Source organism: Helicoverpa armigera, chromosome 22 (assembly GCF_030705265.1).
Source record: "Helicoverpa armigera isolate CAAS_96S chromosome 22, ASM3070526v1, whole genome shotgun sequence".
Taxonomy (NCBI): domain Eukaryota; kingdom Metazoa; phylum Arthropoda; class Insecta; order Lepidoptera; family Noctuidae; genus Helicoverpa; species Helicoverpa armigera.
In genome coordinates this window covers 2642755-2661507 of record NC_087141.1, presented here as the reverse complement: position 1 = coordinate 2661507, position 18753 = coordinate 2642755, and the positions used below count along the sequence as shown (strand labels likewise).

Sequence of the window (18753 nt, the reverse complement as noted above, 5' to 3'; positions counted from 1 at the left end):
TGTTTATTCCAATCTATATAAATAGGAGAAATTTCGATTCGTTATCACTTGCACTGAGCTATCACAAGGCTTCGGTGTGGTTTCCAAATTCAAGAATTATTTCGTTTAATAATTTACACGTAAGTACTGATATAGTGTTTTGATTGTTAATATTAACTGTGAGTTGCAACATTTAACTAAGTATATCTAGTGGTTTAGTTAAATTAGTGGATAATTAAATGGTGCAACTGAGTAACTTCTGGGGTGTTTGATGCGCCACTTCTTCTTCCCAGCAAAAACACATATGAAGTGGTGAAGGACGGGCGTTTTGGGGGCTGTCGTTTGTAAACTTCTGCCGTTCAAAAAGTGCTGTTTTGCATACCAAGTTTGGATAACGACTTTGATTTCGAGTCTTAATTTTTCTTCTTTAAAAAATATTTCCATATTAGTCCAATCCTAGATTGTGCATCAGGTAGCTGGGAGACCTTATATCTACTTTTCTACTAGAATATCTGGAGACAACTTGGATCCTTCGTTCCTTCCAGCCCTTCCAACTTCTAACACAAGATTCACACACCAAACCAACATTTTCTAATTGGCTCCTTTCTGAAACAGTTTGACAATGACGCCGACTCCTCAAGAGCTTGCCGTGGAGCCGCAGCAGGAGAGACAAGGCGTGTCGGGGAAGTCGCCCGTCCCTGACGGTGAGAGGGTCGTCATCTCTGGCATGTCAGGGCTCTTCCCCTCCTCGCAACACGTCAAGGACTTGGAAGATATTCTGTACAACAAGGTTTGAAGCGTTCTATTTAAAAGAGGTTGCTATGGAGTTGGTCAAGTTTGTCAGACAAGGTTACTTTAGTGCTATAATTTTGACTTAGCTATTAAAAGTGTGTCAGATATTTCCCATGGGACATTCCATTAGATCTGGGGAGAACAGCAAAAGTATTTCTGAAGCTAGATAGTATCACAAGACTGTAGATGTAGTTACTGTAATAAATAGGGACCTTTTGTCAAACCCATCGACCGTAAAGTCATCATCATCGACAGAAAAAGCATCACTTGATTTTATATTTATTCTTTATCACCAGAACTATTTTTTTATATAAATATTGCCTAAACTATGTGTTCAGGTGAACCCATTGACGTCGGACCGCCTCCGCTGGTCGGTGACGCACCCCGAGGCGGCGCAGCACGTGGGCACGGTGCCGGACCTGGATCGGTTCGATGCCCAGTTCTTCAGGGTGCACTACCGCCTCAGCAACAATATGGACCCCATGTCCAGGAAGGTTCTCGAACAGGCCTACAATGCTATTTACGATGCAGGTGAGCTACACCGTAACGTCGCCCTTGCTAACTTCATATCACAGTAGTATCATTAAAGACTACGACTACACATATAAAATTGTCATTTGTAACAGGGTGATGTAATGTACATATAAGAAACTCTATAACTGTATGCTGCTGTGTACATTATACAATACATAAATACATAAAAAACCGTTGCAGTAAATTTTCGGAATAAAGTTAATTTAAAAAAGTACCTACGGTTCTACTTATTATACAAAACAAGAAGAATAAATGCATATATTTGTTTCTATTATATAATCAAATGCACACAATTGCCTAAAAATATCCAAATTGAATAATTAATAGTCTAATGTTAAAGTTTACCTATTGATCCATGACCGTTGATCGGAGCTGACAATTCACCACAAAAAATTAATATTTAAAGGCCCAGGATTTATACTTTAATGTTCTACATATTTTTTTTATGTTTACGACCAAGGATATGTTTTTAATGTTTTTTGTTCTTCTAGGAGTAAACCCCGAGAGCTTGTCTGGTAAAAAAGTTGGAGTATTCGTCGGATCCTGCTTCTCGGAGACTGAAAAAGCTTCTTTCTATGACGCGGCTTCTAGATCAGGCTTGGGTATAACTGGGTAAGATATAGATAAAACATTGCTTGGATTTTGATGAACGATGCGTTAGGAATTAGCGTTGGGAATTAGATCCCAGTCTTGATGAGCTATAGTCGTTTTTTTCATGGGATATCATCAAATGACCCTTCCCGCTGTGGGTTAGCAGCGTGAGAGAGTATCAGACTCTTACTGACTAAAACCACATATACATACATATGTATATAAAACCATTTCGAACCATCCCGCAGCTCTAGACTACAGACCTTTAGTTATTATTTTAGGGTGCTGGTGGTAAGATAAGATGCCCGGATTTATAAGATCAAGATTATTTACAGGTGTTGTAAGGCTATGTTCGCGAACCGCATCTCGTACTGGCTGAACGCGAAGGGTCCGTCCATGTCTATCGACGAGGCGTGCTGCAGTTCTACGGCGGCGCTTGAGCAAGCCTACCTCGCTATGAGTCGAGGCGAATGCGAGGCTGCTATCGTCGGCGGGAGCTACTTGTGTCTGCATCCTCAGTCTACGGTGCATTATGGAAGGTAAATATAAAAGTAGTAATTTGTGTATTTAGAAAATGACTGCAATTCTGATGATTTTATATTCCTTGTCAATTCATCATCTCCCGAGTCTTGTCCTAACTATGTTAGGGTCGGCTTCCAGTCTATTCCTTGTCAATTAAACGATAATTTATCCGAGAGGATTCCTAAGTCTTTATAAAAGGGGTTCATGTAATTTTCCTTCAATTGTAGGTTGTGCAATGATCAACTTTTAATTGTACCTTTCTGTTTGCAGAATCATAAACCAGGCGGTGGATGGTAAGACGAAATCATTCGATACGAATGCCGACGGCTGCGTTAAGTCAGAAGCTATTAACGTTCTGTTTCTACAGAAGGCTAAAGATGCTTTGAGGTACGTTTAACTAATGATTCATGTCTTAGCCTTTCTCTAGACCTAAATCTATATTCTAAATATAAATTATTTTTTACAGGATTTATGCTGACTTAATGCACGCGAAAACGGAATTTGTTGGTCTGTTAAAGACAGAAACAGGACCCCAATACGGTTACATTAGAAACCCCGAATCGACTGTTAACTTCTTGAACAAATTTTATGAGGAAGCGAGGGTGCCACCGCATGCTGTCGAATACGTTGAAGCTTTTGGTTCAGGTATTTGTCATATTCTTTATGCATAAAAGTTTAGTTTACATTATGCATATAATTAATAAACATTTCGTTGTCATGTTTTATCAGAACAATGACGTAGAAACAATAAAATGAAAAAAAAACTACGTATAATTTTGGGAGGTTCGGGTAAATAAAGGGATACTTTTTATTCCAGCTTCATCAGAGGCCGACAAAGCAGAATTAGAAGCCATCGATAGGGTGTTCTGCAAGGGAAAAGAAGAGCCACTTCTTGTGGGCAGCGTCATTAGTAACATTGGGTATGGTGAAGCCGCTTCGGGCATATCTGCTATAACGAAGGTGTTGCTGGGCTACCGGCGTGGGGAGATAGCAGCCAATCTGCATTGTGAGAGTCCACGACAAGATGTGGCGGGAATAAGGGATGGACGCATGCGCGTAGTTACGGAACACGAGCCTATCCAGCGCAGCTATGTCGCCGTTAATGGAATGTCCGTCACTGGCGTCAACTCGCATGTTCTTCTACATGGACATTACAAGCCCAAGGTATGACCCTAGAACAATTAAACCTGTTGATTCTGGTTCTGTAAACGACTGTACTTGTCAACCCCACATCACATCACCTCACGTCAGTCATCTAATTCCTATTGTGGTCTTTCAGGACACAACACGGTACAAGAGTAACATCCCGCATCTCGTGACACTATCTGCGAGACAAGATTCCACCGTTTCGAAGATCTTTGGATACTTGAAGTCGCACCCAATAGACCCTGAGGAATTAGCTCTGCTACACAACATTCATCAATATAACATCACGGGCCACTTGGGCAGAGGATTCATAATTCTACGTAAGTCAACTTAATAATTGTGGTGAGAACTTAATTTTTAATGGATATAGATACGATTTGATGATGACCGAAATCTTTTTGATTCTCTAGAGACGGACGAAGAACAGAAGACTGTGACTCTATGTGAGCAGGCTGAGTACTTCGACGACGCTCGCAGACCGCTGTGGTTCGTGTACAGCGGGATGGGCTCGCAGTGGGCTGGAATGGGCGCGCAACTCATGCGCATACCTATCTTCGCTGCTGCCATAGAACGGTATTTATTTTCTTTGATCAAGTTCGCTGTCATCAATTTTTTTTTGAAGAAATAAGAATTTACTTGTTTTTTCTTAAGCATTATGATTTAAATCTACATTTCAGATGCCGCGTTGCTCTGGAGCCGAAAGGAATCGACATCGTCAACATAATCACGTCTCCCGAAAAGACGATGTTCAACAATATCCTGCACTCATTTGTGGGAATAGCTGCCATTCAAATAGGTCTCACTGATGTGCTTCGGGAACTTGGATTGGTACCAGATGGAATCATAGGTAATACTTTGAAAAAACTACTGAAAAATCTCTTAATTTTTTAAAGAAAGAAAATATAGACATTTATTTTATTAAATAAATTAGATATTCTGAAATAAACGAATGTCTTCTAATAAACAGGTCACAGTGTAGGTGAATTGGGGTGCGCGTACGCCGACGGCTGTTTAACAGCCGAGGAAATGATATTGTCAGCTTACAGTCGCGGTCTAGTATCACTGCAAACTCCATTCATACGTGGATCGATGGCTGCTATTGGATTGGGATATGAACAGGTACATAATGATTTCTGATTCTACAAGATTTGAGACATGGGAAGTCTTACATATTTATGCTTATTAATCTTCTATTATTTTATATCGACAGATTTCAAAAATGTGTCCTCCTGAGATAGAGGTAGCTTGTCACAATGGACCTGAGTCCAGCACTATTTCGGGACCCGCTGACAAGATGCGCGAGTTTGTCGCGGAGTTGACTGAAAAGGGAATTTTCGCTAAAGAAGTTCCATGCTCCAACATTGCCTATCATTCACGTTATATTGCTGCCGCTGGTAAATATACTTTATATTTTACGGTATTTTTTATTTATGTACCTTACTTTGGTTGTCGATATAAATATTTTTCTATGTTACTACAGGTCCTGGTTTGCTGAAGTACCTAAAGGAAGTAATTAAGACTCCCAGGGAACGTAGTAAGCGTTGGGTATCGACTTCTGTACCAGAAGATAGATGGGAAGAATCCCTGGCTAAGTACTCTTCAGCGGAATATCACACGAACAACCTTTTGGTAGGAACTTAATATACATATAAGTCTCTTATGTTGAAGTTTTTTGTATTTCCTAACGATGGTGTTTGGTGTGTAGAACCCGGTGCTGTTCGAGGAGACGATGAAGCATATACCGAGTAACGCGGTGTTGGTGGAGGTGGCTCCCCACGGTCTACTGCAAGCCATCCTGAAGAGATCTCTCCCCAGCGACTGTAAGAACATTGCGCTTACCAGGCGCGCCCATCCCGACAATACATACCTACTGCTTGAAGCTGTTGGGAAGTCAGTACAATTTGTTTAAATTACTGTTGCATTTGTATATTCTCAGTAACAATTATTTAATTGATTATGTTCTTTCCTAGGTTGTATATGGAGGGTTACAACCCAAAAGTTCACATTCTCTACCCTAAGGTCGAGATGCCAGTGTCTACAGAGACGCCATTCTTGTCCAATCTTATCGAGTGGGCGCACGGAGAAAAATGGTAAGCATTTCATTGGTTTTACATCCTTTGGAACTTCACACCAAAGCTAGCAAGATTTTTTTGAAACGAGACTACTGCATGTGCTTTGATTTTCAGGCTTTTACCTGTATACCGTTCAGCAGCTAGAAGATACGGCGCAGCTTGTACTTACGTTATGTCTTTGCACGATAAAGAACATGAATATCTTAAAGGACACATCATCAGAGGTATTTAACTTTTCTAAGCACGTAGATCTATCTATGCCATCATATTAACGAACTTGTTAAACATGTTACGACTATTTCAGAAAATACGATGTTCCCGTTTATGGCATCATTGGTGGCTGTATGGGATACCCTGGCCATGACCCTGAATGTTCCTAAGAAGCAGTTGTCAGTAGAATTCCGTGATGTGCACCTGTATGCTCAGCCCGTCATGCATTCCCAGAGCCAACTCAAGCTCAGGGTTGCACTGCAAAAAGGAACTGGATCGTTTGAGGTATGCTTTGCAGAATTGTCTTTGAGATATAATAGTTTCAACTAAGATCTGCAGCTGCTACATAATTGTTCTCCCTAAGTTCAAATAAAGTAATTTGTTTATTAATATTTCAGGTGTTTGACCAAGACGTCAAGGTGGCAACAGGCACAATCTTTGACTCCGTAAAAAGCGATAAGAAAGATGAAGTGCAATTCAAAGGCTCCGAGGAGATGGAGCTCAACTCTGACGATATTTATGATTTGTTGCGTGAACGAGATTACATGTACAGGTAATGTAAAAATATAACTTACTTATAGTATATGTTTTTCAAAATATAACTAGAAGTAGTATGATGTTGGAACGAATGTTTTTGTCATACTGAATTTGGACACTCCCACAGCGGCGAGTTCCGCAGCATGGAGGGGTGTGACAGCGCGCTGAGCGCGGCGGCGCTGGCGTGGCGCGACAACTGGGTGACGTTCCTCGACGGCTTGCTGCAGCTCAACATGCTGCGCCAGCCGCACCGCGCCGTCACGCTGCCCACGCACATCAGGAGACTCGCCATTGACGTCGAAAAGCATCAAAACGCGAAAACAATCACGTCAGAAGACAAAGTCTTGTACAGAGCTGAGGTGTTAGAAGAACATGACTTTACTAGGTAATAATAAGCAGATTTTAAGCATCTTTAATATGTGAGAAAACTATAAGAGTAAAACTTTATAATAATTATGTTTTTATACTTTTCTTAGGTGTGGTGGTGTTATACTGGAGAACATCAATTACCGTAATTTGTCAGCAATAAGTACGAGAAACATGAAAATGCAGTCACTGAAGTTTGTGCCGAATTTCCAAGTAGACCAGCAAGTAAGTATCTTTATAATAATTACAATAGGCTACAATACTTATTATTCTACGCATTAAATATCTATTTCATTAAGTTTTATGATTATTTCCAGCTCTCAACTTCACTTCAAGTTTTTTTGCAAATAATTACTGAAAACATAAACAAAGACTCCATAAAAGTTATGGGTGTTACTAACAACCGATCGAGAAGCGCTGTCTTTGAAGAAATAAAGAATGTTGGATCAAATGTTAATGGTGTCACCATTGAATATGAAGAATGGGATTTAGAAGATTTTAGCTCAGCAAAGAACAATGGCTGTTCACTGAAGAAAGCAGATGTTGTGATTCTCCGTGATCTATCAATTGATGATACCGTAAGTATTCTCATAATAATTTTCTTCGCATTATCAATCGAATATATATTCGATTGATATAGCTATTGATCTTCAACTGTTTCATTAACAGATGTGTCAAATGCTGCATTTCGGACTGGAACGTGATTCCTTCATCGTGAACGAAGAGGACAATATGTACACAGGGCGCGTGCGGCCAGAAGCTTTGTACAAAACGTTAGCGTCTCATGGCAATGAGCGCACTCGACTGGACCTGGTGCGCTGGCGGCCGAAGCAACTGGACACGCCGACCACGGCCATCACCGTGCGAGCCAACCTCGACTTCGCGCACCTCACGGCCACACGAGCCAGCCTCCCGCCCCGCAACCGTCTGCTCATCATTGCTCCCTACCCAACCCCGGCCGGCCTGAAATCTCTTGTCCAAACTTGGCGGAAAGATGTACAACGCAATCATATTCATTTGGTCACTGTTAACACTGAAGAAGGCAATAACTTCTTTTTGGATGATCTGCCTCACGTTAACCTCGCGTTTACTGTTTTCGATCATGTAAGTGTAAACATTTTTTGTCCTTTTTGTTCCTGATGCCGTAGCCTACAATTTGACATAAAATTGCAAAATTTTAGGGTATCTGGGGAGGAGAGTACTTGGTGTCAGTGTCGGACGCTTCGACCGTGTGCAGCAATGTAACTCTTCAGAGCGCACAGGTTGGAGACCTCAATGCACTGCAGTGGGTGGAGGCCACTGATGCCGGTGACTCTGGAATACCAGTGACGGTATGTACCTTTAATAGACCTCGCAAAGAAGATGGTGTACTGAGAGTTGAGAGAAAAAATCCTTTGTTTGAGTCACAAAAATATAGTTTTTAAATGATTCTTTCTTTCAGGTCCATTATGCTGGTATATCTAACACAGATGTTAAGAAGGCCATTGGAAAAATTCCATTCAATGATGAACAAGAAAACAACTATTGCATGGATTTCAGTGGAATCACTAAGAGGTAAAAAATATGGTAGATCTGTAGTCAAATATTTTGGGGTTTCCTGTAGTTGGAGACTTAGTTTTCGGACATATTGATATCAATCATTAATAATGTGCCAGATAATCACGCTAATATATGTTTCATGATAGCGGCACTCGCGTGATGGGCTTGGTGCGAGGTGGAGCAGCCAGCAGCGTGGTGCGCGCGCAGTCGCAGCTGCTGTGGCCCGTGCCGGTACACTGGAGCCTCGAGGACGCCGCCACCGTGCCGCTCGCATACGCGCACGCCTTCTACTGTCTCGTGAGTACACCACATATCAACTTCAACAGCTTACATTAATAGCGTCACCATTCTATCACTCTTAAGATAGGACGGCAATCTGTCACTCACGAAAATACTTCTATAAATGAATTTTTATTGCGTTACTGTTCCCAAGGAATGCATCCCAAATCAGAAATCAATTCCAATTATGTATTGTAGGCTATCAAAGCTAAAAAGGCCCTGTCTCCTACCACAACTGTGTTTGTGCACGGCGGGGCTGGAGCCTTTGGTCAGGCTGTGCTGTCCATAGCACTGGCTCACGGCTGCCAAGTATTCACGACCGTCAGTGACATACGCAAGAAACAATTCTTACTCAAACTATTCCCAGGATTAAAACGTAAGATTTTGATTTTATATCCGCTTGGACGTAGCATTAGTTCTCAAATTATATAATGACTAAACATACATATTTTGTTTTCAGCTGAGAACGTCGGAAATTCTCGTGATCATAGTTTCCGTGATATGGTTCTAAATGCAACAAAGGGGAAGGGATGTGAAATCGTTCTAAGCTCAGTTAAAGGAGATTTGAAAAAAGTACGTAACTTTTCTATTACTTTTGTTTCATTTGACTCATATTTTGAACATAACATTAACGAAACCGTTTTCTTCAGTCTACACTCTGCTGTGGTGGTTTCGATGGAGTATTTTTGGATGTTTCACAAATACACAATCAAGAAGAAGATTTTGAATTCGGCATGTTCCATCTTACAAAGGAAAGGGCCTATATGACTACCGATTTCTCAATAATATTTGACGGTGTAGACGCTCGTGAAATCAATGTAAGTACAGCAAAGAAAGCAGTGGTTTTTAGCACGAGAAGGCTAGGCAAATGATATTCAAGTAAAATGGTCCTTCCCTCAGGCTTTACAGCGCATGATAAGCGAGGGCATTCGCGCGGGCTACGTGCGTCCGCTGTCGCGCGTGACGTACGCGCCGCACGAGGCCGCGCGCGCGTTCCGTCTGCTGGCCGCCAGCCGACACCGCGGCAGGGTGCTGCTCAGGATGCACGAGGAAACACTGATGGCTAAACCCAGGTGAGGACATTGTGAAAATATTGTCTTAAAATCAATGAGTTAGTTTCAAAACGGCCGGAATTGTGGCCGTCTACAGTAAAACTTTACTCACAGTAGCGCGAGTGAGCCAATGATATCCGAACTTTGATTTTATGAGTTTTGTGCTAAAAGGTTTAATGTCTTACAGAGTCTTCTGCAGCCCGCATCTTTGCCAGCTTATTATAATGAATGACGAAAGTTTAGGACTTCAACTGGTAGACAGACTTGTGACTCGAGGTGCAAAGAAACTTCTTATACACACCAAGGACCATGGAAAAGCTAAATTCCAATTCAAGTTACGGTAAGTAAAGCTTCGTAAGGACTTTCGAATTTCGAATGGTTATAAAATGTTAATAAAAACTTACCTTTCTTTTATTCAGGGCATGGACAAAGGCCGGTGTCCAAATAAAAATCTCTTCAGATAGTTTCAACACAGAAAAAGATGTAATGGCATTAATTAATGAAGCTGAAGGTATGGGTTCAGTGCAAGGAATATATGCATTTGCAAATGATGACAACGTTATGGTCCAGGAATTATTACTTGCTCAACTGGATGCAGTGTCACGAAAAGTTTGTCAACAGCTAAGGTGAGATTTTGTCCCTACATTTTCTAAATGCTTTAAATGAAGATAACTTAGCCAGCTTCTAGTCGAGTAGCATTATTGTGCACCGAGATAATTAAATAAATGTTAACTCCTTTTTCAGACGGTTTGTTGTTATAAACCTCGGTGATGCTATGACGGGCAAACAAACGTGCCAATCCCGTACACAGGATAAGTTCCCAGCTAATTTCATAGCTCTGCCTGAACTGAAGAATGTAAGTATCCTTACTGACATTTTAAATGCGATAGTGGGTTTGAGATGTCCTGACGAGTTGAAATCATTTAGCATTGAAAACAATTTAATTATAATAATTTGCTTTCAGGAGTCGGGCGCTAGTTATGCAGTGGATGCCGTGGAGCGAGCTCTATGCGGAACTGATACTGTGCTGGTCGCGCAGAAAGCAAACACACAAACATCTGATTTGTTGCAACAACTTGCTGCGTTGGCAGGTTGTTATTAAGTCTAATCTAAATCTGTACAAACATAATATCACTACCCAAACACCTTTTTTACCTAATAGTTTTACCGTAAAATAGGACCAAATATGCCTATAAAACTTACAATTTATTTCCAGAAATTAATTTGAAAGAGAACACACCACTGACCGCTACGTTAGAAGAGCTGGGTATTCAAGACGATAAGCTATTACTAGTAGCCACGTTCTTGCGAGTACACTACAACGTTGAGTTTAGTGAAAATGAAGTACCGAAACTTACATTACAGACGTAAGTTTGTTAAATTACTACTAAATGTGGTCCCAAAGTCCAAAATTCGTGGTCTAAATCTTGAATCCCCAAATTTGACTTTCAACATAATCTTTTAAAAAGCAAATGTTTGTGCACTGTAGTATTTCCTGCACAGATGGCAGAATTTTATAGATAGCCGTCATGGCCAAATGTTGGTTTGGAAGACGTTATTATTTTAATTCTGAAATATTTATTAAAGCTGCATATAAAAGCTACAAAATTAAGAATATTTATAACCGTACCAATGGGTAAGGTGGGTACGGTAAATTAAGGCAAGGGCCTTAATTACCTTTTACCTAATGGAAGTAATTGTTATTCACCAGCATACAAAACTTGGGAACAACAGAACAATCATTTGAAGACGTGAAAGGGCTAGCGACTTTCTTCTCATATGTCGACACAGATGAACTCAAAGCGACTACTGATTTTGTGAACATGCCTACAATTTCTAGTGGTGACGTATTGGTAAGTATTTGAACCATTGAACAATGTCAAGAACACCCTTGCCTACTAGATTGTTAATTTAATTCAAGTCTGGTGTTTTTCCATCTAAACTCGAAATATAATACTTGCGGCTAAACGTATCTAATCTTCTATCTCCTATCCACGACAACAAAACAACTCTCAGACATTCTATTAAAGATTCAGACTAATGTTTCCTTACTTATTTTTAGCGAGAAGACGAATTCGACGCATCTCAAACGTACCTGTGCATAGTGCCGGGCATGGAGGGACATCACGAGCGGTTCCGGCTGCTGTGCGAGCGCCTCAAGCTGCCCGCCATTGTACTGCAGCCGGGGCTCGACCGACCGAACGAAACTGTACACGAAACTGCTAAACGATATGTCGAGGTATGTGCTTGTTTTAAATGATGTAATGTAATATTGCTCATTCTCATGTAATTAATACGTTCCTCTGTTTTTTTAGGTGTTGCTGAATAAGACAGGGTTGAAAAACAAGTTTTATTTATTGGGCTATGAAACAGGAATAATGGTGGCATTAGAAATTGCAGCTATATTAGAAGATAAAGGTAAGAGTACCCATTGAGGACCTTGACTAACATCATAATATGTTATAGTCCGCAACTAAGAAGCATATAAGACGCTCATTTCATGTACCTAAAGGAAAGGCATCTTACCTTCGATCGCAGCTTGATTGCATTTATTTCCATTTGCAGGACTAACTGGAACTGTTTACTGTCTTGGCTGTGCGCCGGACGAGTTACAATCTGCAGTTGAAGAAAACCTCTCAGATTATAAGACCGAGGAACATCTGCAGAACGCGGTGGTCAAACATATGTACAAGTTGATGGTAGGTGATATGGATGTCAACCTAGATGCAGCAATAAGTGGCGCTGCCACGTGGGCGCAGAAGGTGGAGTTGTGCGTGCGCACTCTGCTGGGGCGCGTGCCGCACTCGGCGCAGTACGCGCGCGCGCTGCTGGAGACGGCGCTGTCGCGCATCCAGCGCGCGCGCGCCATGCGCGCGGGCGCTGCGCTCGCGCCTGGTGCTGCTGCGCGCCGCCGCCGCGCGCCCACAGCCGCCCGCGCGCGCGCTGCAGCACCACTCTCAGCTGCCCGTCGTCGTGCACCAGCTCAACTCACCGCTAGCACACGCAGCCAGAGACATTAGTTGTGCCTCTATCGTCAACGAGTATCTAGACGATGAACTATTACAATTATTCAAAGAAAAGAATATCTGCGAAGCATATTTGCTCAATCCGTACAGTTTTATAACTGTTAACTGAAAACTCGAATGTTATATCATGTTTGTTATCTAAGTTATTTAAATATTTATTTATAAAATAAATGAAGGTTTGAAAATATTACAGTTTTTGATTTTTGAATGAGGTTGATCTTGATGACGCTCTGCAAAACATGATGCGCTTATCTAAATGTCTCTTGACTCAAAAAATAATAAGAAAGGTATGTACACCAAAGATGTCAGCAATATTTTTATTGTCAACTTTAGGTCTCCGAAGTACTTATACTGGTATGACCCCTTAACTCTCTAAATGGAAAATAATATCATATTCCGCCTGCCATGTTCCACCAGAGATAGATATCATGATGTTTAAAGCCTAAGGATTATCTAACTCTTCAAACACTTTATATATATTGTTCTTCAAAACCCATTCATCGTCAGAAGCGCTGGTCATGTCCCAGAGGGATTGGTTCTTAAAGTCCATCGCTCTAAACGAGACGATGGTGGCGTTGCCGTGTCGTAATGCGTCGTTTAAATTGGATCTTAAGTCCTCCTCTTGGTCGCTGTAGCTGGAAAAGTCTATTATTTTACGTAACACATTGTTTTCTACAGAATGTTTAGAATCCTCATAGGCGCTAGTGTTGGTCTCATTGCTATCTTTCGAGGACGAACCCATGAATCTTCTGTGTTTTTTATTTTTACCGTGTTTCGTCTGTCTAAAGTAATCTAGTGCGAGTTTCTTGAAATATTTTGGATAATCATTATTATCAGATTTCTTAGCCTTTCTTTTCTTGGCAAGAAGTCTATAGTGCCTTTGTTTTTCTTGGAGATATCGCAGTTGTTTTTCTTTTTCTTCTAATTGCTTTGTTAGCTTTTTGTCTCGGCGGTTCCGCAATTTGCTTTTCTTGATAGCCCGTGATGTGGTTGTGGTAGAGCCATGATAAAATGCTCCGCTCTCACTAGTGTCATGTATTCTTTGGTTGCGGTATTTACTGGCGCTCCTAATCGTCGGCTTGAGGTGCCCATGTCTTTCACGTCTAGAAAAATCTTTTTTATGATGACGTTGGTGTTTATGAGTCGAATGATGAAAATTATTTTTCTTAAGTACATTATGGTGAACATTTTTCTTCTTAAGTGTATTATGGTGAACCTTTTTCTTCTTTAGTATATTATGGTGAACATTCTTCTTCTTAAGTACATTATGGTGAACATTCTTCTTCTTATGTAGCTTATGCCGCCTTATTTCTTTTAAATATCTTGGATGTTTTAGTAAAAAGTGTTTTAGTATCCTTTTATAGTTCAAGCTTCGCCTTCCTGGAACTGCAGAGAGGAATTAATATTTACCGGAGCATATTGGTATTTTTGGATAACTCAGATTATAACAGTACTGAAGGATGACTCTTTGCTATTTATTCAAGTACCTATCTGTACTGAAACTAGGGTATTACCTCCGGAAATGTTATAAGTATTGTTGTCAGAAGTGTTGTTGGCAAGGGTTTCAGATGGAGGCAAGGTTTGTGCTCGCCAATTCGGGTACATGTCCTGAACCGCCTCGTTAATAGCTTGAATAAGTCTCCTTAGGGGTCTCTTTCCTTCTAGCCTAATTACTGGAGCAAGTACCGCACCTAACATTCTCTCGCTCACTTCTGTAGCAGTCTTGCCACCTGGAAAAATGATGAACACTGGTGAGTCATTCATCTGGTTCATTTAAGCGATGACAGTTATAAGCTATAGTCAGCTATAAGCTATAAGTTAATTTCCAGGTCAAAGACAATTAGGTACCCTAAAATTCAAGGCAACAGGTGATTGCATTTTTAAAGAAGTGGTATTAGTATTGGAATGTTACCATCAGGATATTGTTCAAAAGGGTAAAGCGTTGCAAACAGTTGCTCTCCTTCAGCGTCATTGAATAGTTTATCGAAGTAGTTCAAGACTGCATTCAAGTCTTTGGTCATGAGTGCGTTTTTGTGTTTTATAACATAGTGAGCTACTGATGCCTGTTCTGTAACAAACGTGATTATACTTTTGGTTATTATTCAAGTGTATGCCGAAGTATGAAAGTGCAGGATTTAGAATGTACTGGTGTCTGTAAAAATGATTGTGCACCATTCGGCCTGGAAGTTATTATTATTATTTTTTCTTATTCATTTTATTGTTTTGTGTCAGAATCAGATTGCTTTATTTGTAAACGTAGGTCAAATTACAGCAGTGTGAGATGTTACAAGTAGGTTTTAGTTTCTCTGTTTTACCCACAGGCGTACAAATATATTATGTTAACATAATCGTCATTCCTCTGCTTTTCTCAGATTTTAATCTTCATAGCTGGTGAAGACTTTTTACTAGAAGAATAAATTATGTTTAATTACGTTGTATAACTGTAGGATGCAGCGCTGTCACCATGTTGAGCACCATCTTCAGTCCGTTAACAAGACTGTTACCCATACTGTTCAATTTCCCAGATTCTATCGCTCTGTAATTTAACGAAAGTTACTAAAAATGGTGACTTTATTAATCCGATACACCCCATGTTATAAAATCAATATAGTATAGTAGTATCAATATAGGGAGTAAACCGATGATTGAAAAATTGGGCCCTAATCTTACGAAGTATGGTATTATTGTATCAGACAATAGTTTTTGTACGGCTTGGTGATATCACAAATATTGATTGTTCGCATTACAATTTTAACATTCTTTTGGGTACTTTTTCTAACTTGCTGGATAACATGTCTGTAACACTCACTGGAAGACTGACTTCTCCATCTCAGTCAATAATGGTGTAACGTTAGCTGTGTCCTTTATGGCTATCAATTCCGTAAGCTTTGCTAAGAAAGCACTGCAGTAACCATGGTGATCCATAACCATGATCTCCTTCATAGCTTGTACGTACTGTTTTTCAGGAGTTGATGTTCCTTGAAACATAGACGGCTCATTTAGCTTTTAATGTCCACCAACTATGTCATCTAAGTAATTGGTGTTTTATTCAAATTGGAACTTACCTGAAGTAGTCGGAAATGGCCAGTTCGCTGGATAGGTGGATTTCGTGATCGGAGGTGGCTGAGGAAATAGCGTGGGAGTAGTTGGCGTCACAATCAATGAGGGCACCGTTACTGTAGTTGTAGTTTGGGACGTCGTCGATGTGGTGGTAACTGAAAGTTTGGCACACAATCTGTGATACAAAACAATAGACATACAAAAGAACATTCATTTGACTTTTTTGTTAAACATAGCACAAAAGCATTTTCTGAAAAAAGTCGTACATATTCATTTAGAATTAGGTCGGGCTGAGAGACTGTTCTAATGAGAAAGGTGAAAAGATGAGGACTTAATAGTTATTCTAACGCACTGACGAGTGTTAAATTAACATTTCTTTGCACATTTCGTGAGTATTTCACTTTTAAGTCGATGAAAATACATTGTTTGTGACGGTGACTATTAGTGGTACATATTTTATTAACTAACTTAGTATAATAAAAGTAATTTTAGCGACCACTTCAAGTGCAATCTATACTAATATCTGTGCTAATATTATAAAGCTGAAGAGTTTGTTTGATCGCGCTAATCTCAGGAACAACTGGTCCAATTTGAAAAATTCTTTACATGTTAGATAGACCTTTTATCGAGCTCACGCTAAGACTTATAGGAGCAGAGCAGTAATTAAAAATGTTTCAAAATTAGGGGCCTTTTTATTTTATTGAGAGCTTCTGGAAACGGTTAAAGTTTCGTAAACATTATGAAGTTTATAGAGTTCATAGAGTGTACAAAAGGAAATACAGGGTAGAGTACTTAGAGGAGTACATAGAGAAGTACTTAGGGAAGTACATAGGGGAGTACATAGGGGAGTACATAGGGGAGTACATATTGAAGTACATAGCGGAGTACATAGGGAAGTATATAGCGGAGTACATAGCGGAGTATACACCGTGACTTTGGGAGCGCGGCGCGTTGGGAAGGTACCTACCTTGTACCGTTTGATACGTAAACATTTTTTTTCAGTATTTTTCTTTGCACCTATTATCTTAATTAAGTAGGGCTACAAAATTAATAATCGTGTCTAGTGGTATTTTATGTCGGATAGATTGAGTGGACCACCTTTGTAAGACGACTAAAAAGTCACGGTGTATAGGGGAGTACATAGGGGAGTAAATACATTAAATATAATACTTACATAAAATGGTTCTTTATAGATGAAAGACATGCATTAAGGAGGGATTTAAAAAAAACCATTCCTTATGAGGTTAAACGGGGGTTGATAATTCGCATGGAAGTCCTGTTTTAGAATTGACGGTCTTACAATTTGTAGTTAGCTAGCTTACGATAAAAAAAAACTGTACACGGACGAAGTCGCGGGCGACCGCTAGTGTTTTATAAGAAGGTATTTTGTATACAACCTATAGGATTATTACTCCTTGTTATGCTCGTTGGTACTGTGCTTTTTTCTTTCGGTTCCCACCAAATGTCTGTGATATCGTAGTCCATATAAACCGGGTTAGCTCTCAAACCACCATCGATCTGGGAAAGCAGCTTTCTTTCGCGATCTATCTTGCCTTCGATGTCGGCCAACATCTCATTGACGTGGGCCAATGACTTCCGAAGCTGTCCTTTCAATGTTGAATTCTCTGTGGCTGAAAGTACAATCAGTATTCAGCTACTTTGAATGTATGTTAAGTAACAATCTATCACTACATTATTTCTGAATCACCTTTCAATGATATCTTACTTAGGTTAGTTGTGTAGGGTGAGTGCTAGCTAGCATGTGGTGGATTTTATAAATAATTTTTAAATGTAATTTTATTCAAGTCAATATTGCGTATTGTATACTGCAATATACACATATTATATATCCATTTATATATAAAACATTGTTGAAAGGTTATTTTAACTATTTTTTTTTTGTCGCTGGGTGAAAAATGCTATTACGCATGCCCTTCCTGTCGGAGTCCCACATACCACATGTGGGACTCCCCGGTGAAGACGTTCCTGTCATACCCACTTAAAGGCCCAGCGGCACTCCGACCTCGCCTGAGTAGAGGGGGTCTGGGAATCTATGGCGTCCAGTCTCCCACCGGCGACTGCGCGCCTAACAGCAGGGCTAACCTAACCCAAGTAGGGAGGAGTCCTTATTTATAATAGCCGGAGCGCAAGGCGTGATTCTTGTGATGCAGGTGGTGGCGCCCCCGCGCCTGTCGCCCGCTGACGGTTCTTTTAATCTAGAGACAGACATGTGTTGCTGGGGGTTTGTTGCGCCACTTCTTCCCAGCAAAAACACATAGGAAGTAGTAAAGGGTGGGTGGGCGTTGTGGGGGCTGTCTTTTGTAATTTTTGACGTTCGAAAAGTGCTGTTTTGTCGCCATTTTGCTGCCAAGTTTGAATAAATGCTTTTTGGTTTTAATTTGATTTTGATTTTTGAATGGACAAGTTAACAAAGACGATCTTGTTCGTTTATTTGCATTAATTATATGTTCGTATTTATGCACCTCTAAGTTTGACTTTCTTACCTCCCAATAAAAAAATTATAGGCGAGGGCCTTTACCCAACGATAAAAAAATATTTGTTCATATTATGTGCTACTGCATACAGGTACGTATCTAGTAGCATTTCACACAAATCAACTTACTTTGACTTATCGATATTCTTAAGGGAACAAAATACAATAACAAAAGTAACATTCTTTTTAACTTACATTGCCACTACGGAAATGTATGAAACACTAAAATCGACTTTGTTATCGATGACGTAAATTTAAATCGATAAGCGTTTTATGCTTATTTTGTTGAACAATATAGCTGGGCGTTGCACTACGTAGATACCTGGGTTATATTCCTTCATGAGGTTCTGTGAGATTTATCACGTAATTTTGTACAAGCTGTGGCTGAGTGAAGGAGTCAAGGAAAGAGCAGAGTAAAGTCTACTAAGTCTAGTACTAGGTATGTGTCTCGCAATATTAGACGTCTTTGTAACAGAACCAGAAAATACTGATGGTGGGATTGCAGTGGGATGTGAGTGGGGTATAAGACAACTGTGGTGTAAAAGAAAAATATA

The 18753-nt window shown here is 40.1% G+C and overlaps 2 protein-coding genes across 2 annotated transcripts; one reads left to right on the top strand and one right to left on the bottom strand.

Moving 5' to 3' along the window:
* The first annotated feature begins 596 nt into the window (after positions 1 to 596).
* On the top strand, positions 597 to 12823 carry LOC126055184 (fatty acid synthase). Its single transcript, XM_064040594.1, is given in 39 exon segments — positions 597 to 769; positions 1110 to 1302; positions 1797 to 1917; positions 2232 to 2435; positions 2689 to 2805; positions 2885 to 3063; positions 3236 to 3582; positions 3698 to 3884; positions 3975 to 4137; positions 4242 to 4411; positions 4532 to 4683; positions 4775 to 4958; positions 5045 to 5193; positions 5270 to 5454; positions 5535 to 5654; positions 5751 to 5860; positions 5941 to 6131; positions 6245 to 6399; positions 6511 to 6768; positions 6860 to 6974; positions 7049 to 7327; positions 7419 to 7853; positions 7931 to 8080; positions 8191 to 8303; positions 8435 to 8585; positions 8766 to 8943; positions 9028 to 9140; positions 9218 to 9385; positions 9468 to 9640; positions 9807 to 9959; positions 10030 to 10245; positions 10364 to 10475; positions 10584 to 10710; positions 10836 to 10986; positions 11331 to 11472; positions 11682 to 11858; positions 11935 to 12037; positions 12185 to 12488; positions 12490 to 12823. Coding segments are annotated over 39 exon segments (6978 nt in total). The 5' UTR covers positions 597 to 601; the 3' UTR covers positions 12755 to 12823.
* On the bottom strand, positions 12788 to 18733 carry LOC110370852 (uncharacterized). The gene is made up of 8 exons (XM_049843242.2): positions 18329 to 18733; positions 17103 to 17336; positions 15711 to 15860; positions 15455 to 15623; positions 15078 to 15181; positions 14558 to 14713; positions 14160 to 14375; positions 12788 to 14031 (listed from the first exon to the last, which is right to left on the bottom strand). Exons 1-8 carry the CDS (start codon positions 18378 to 18380, stop codon positions 13088 to 13090), a joined length of 2025 nt encoding a protein of 674 aa, XP_049699199.2. The 5' UTR covers positions 18381 to 18733; the 3' UTR covers positions 12788 to 13087.
* Positions 18734 to 18753: the final 20 nt, after the last annotated feature.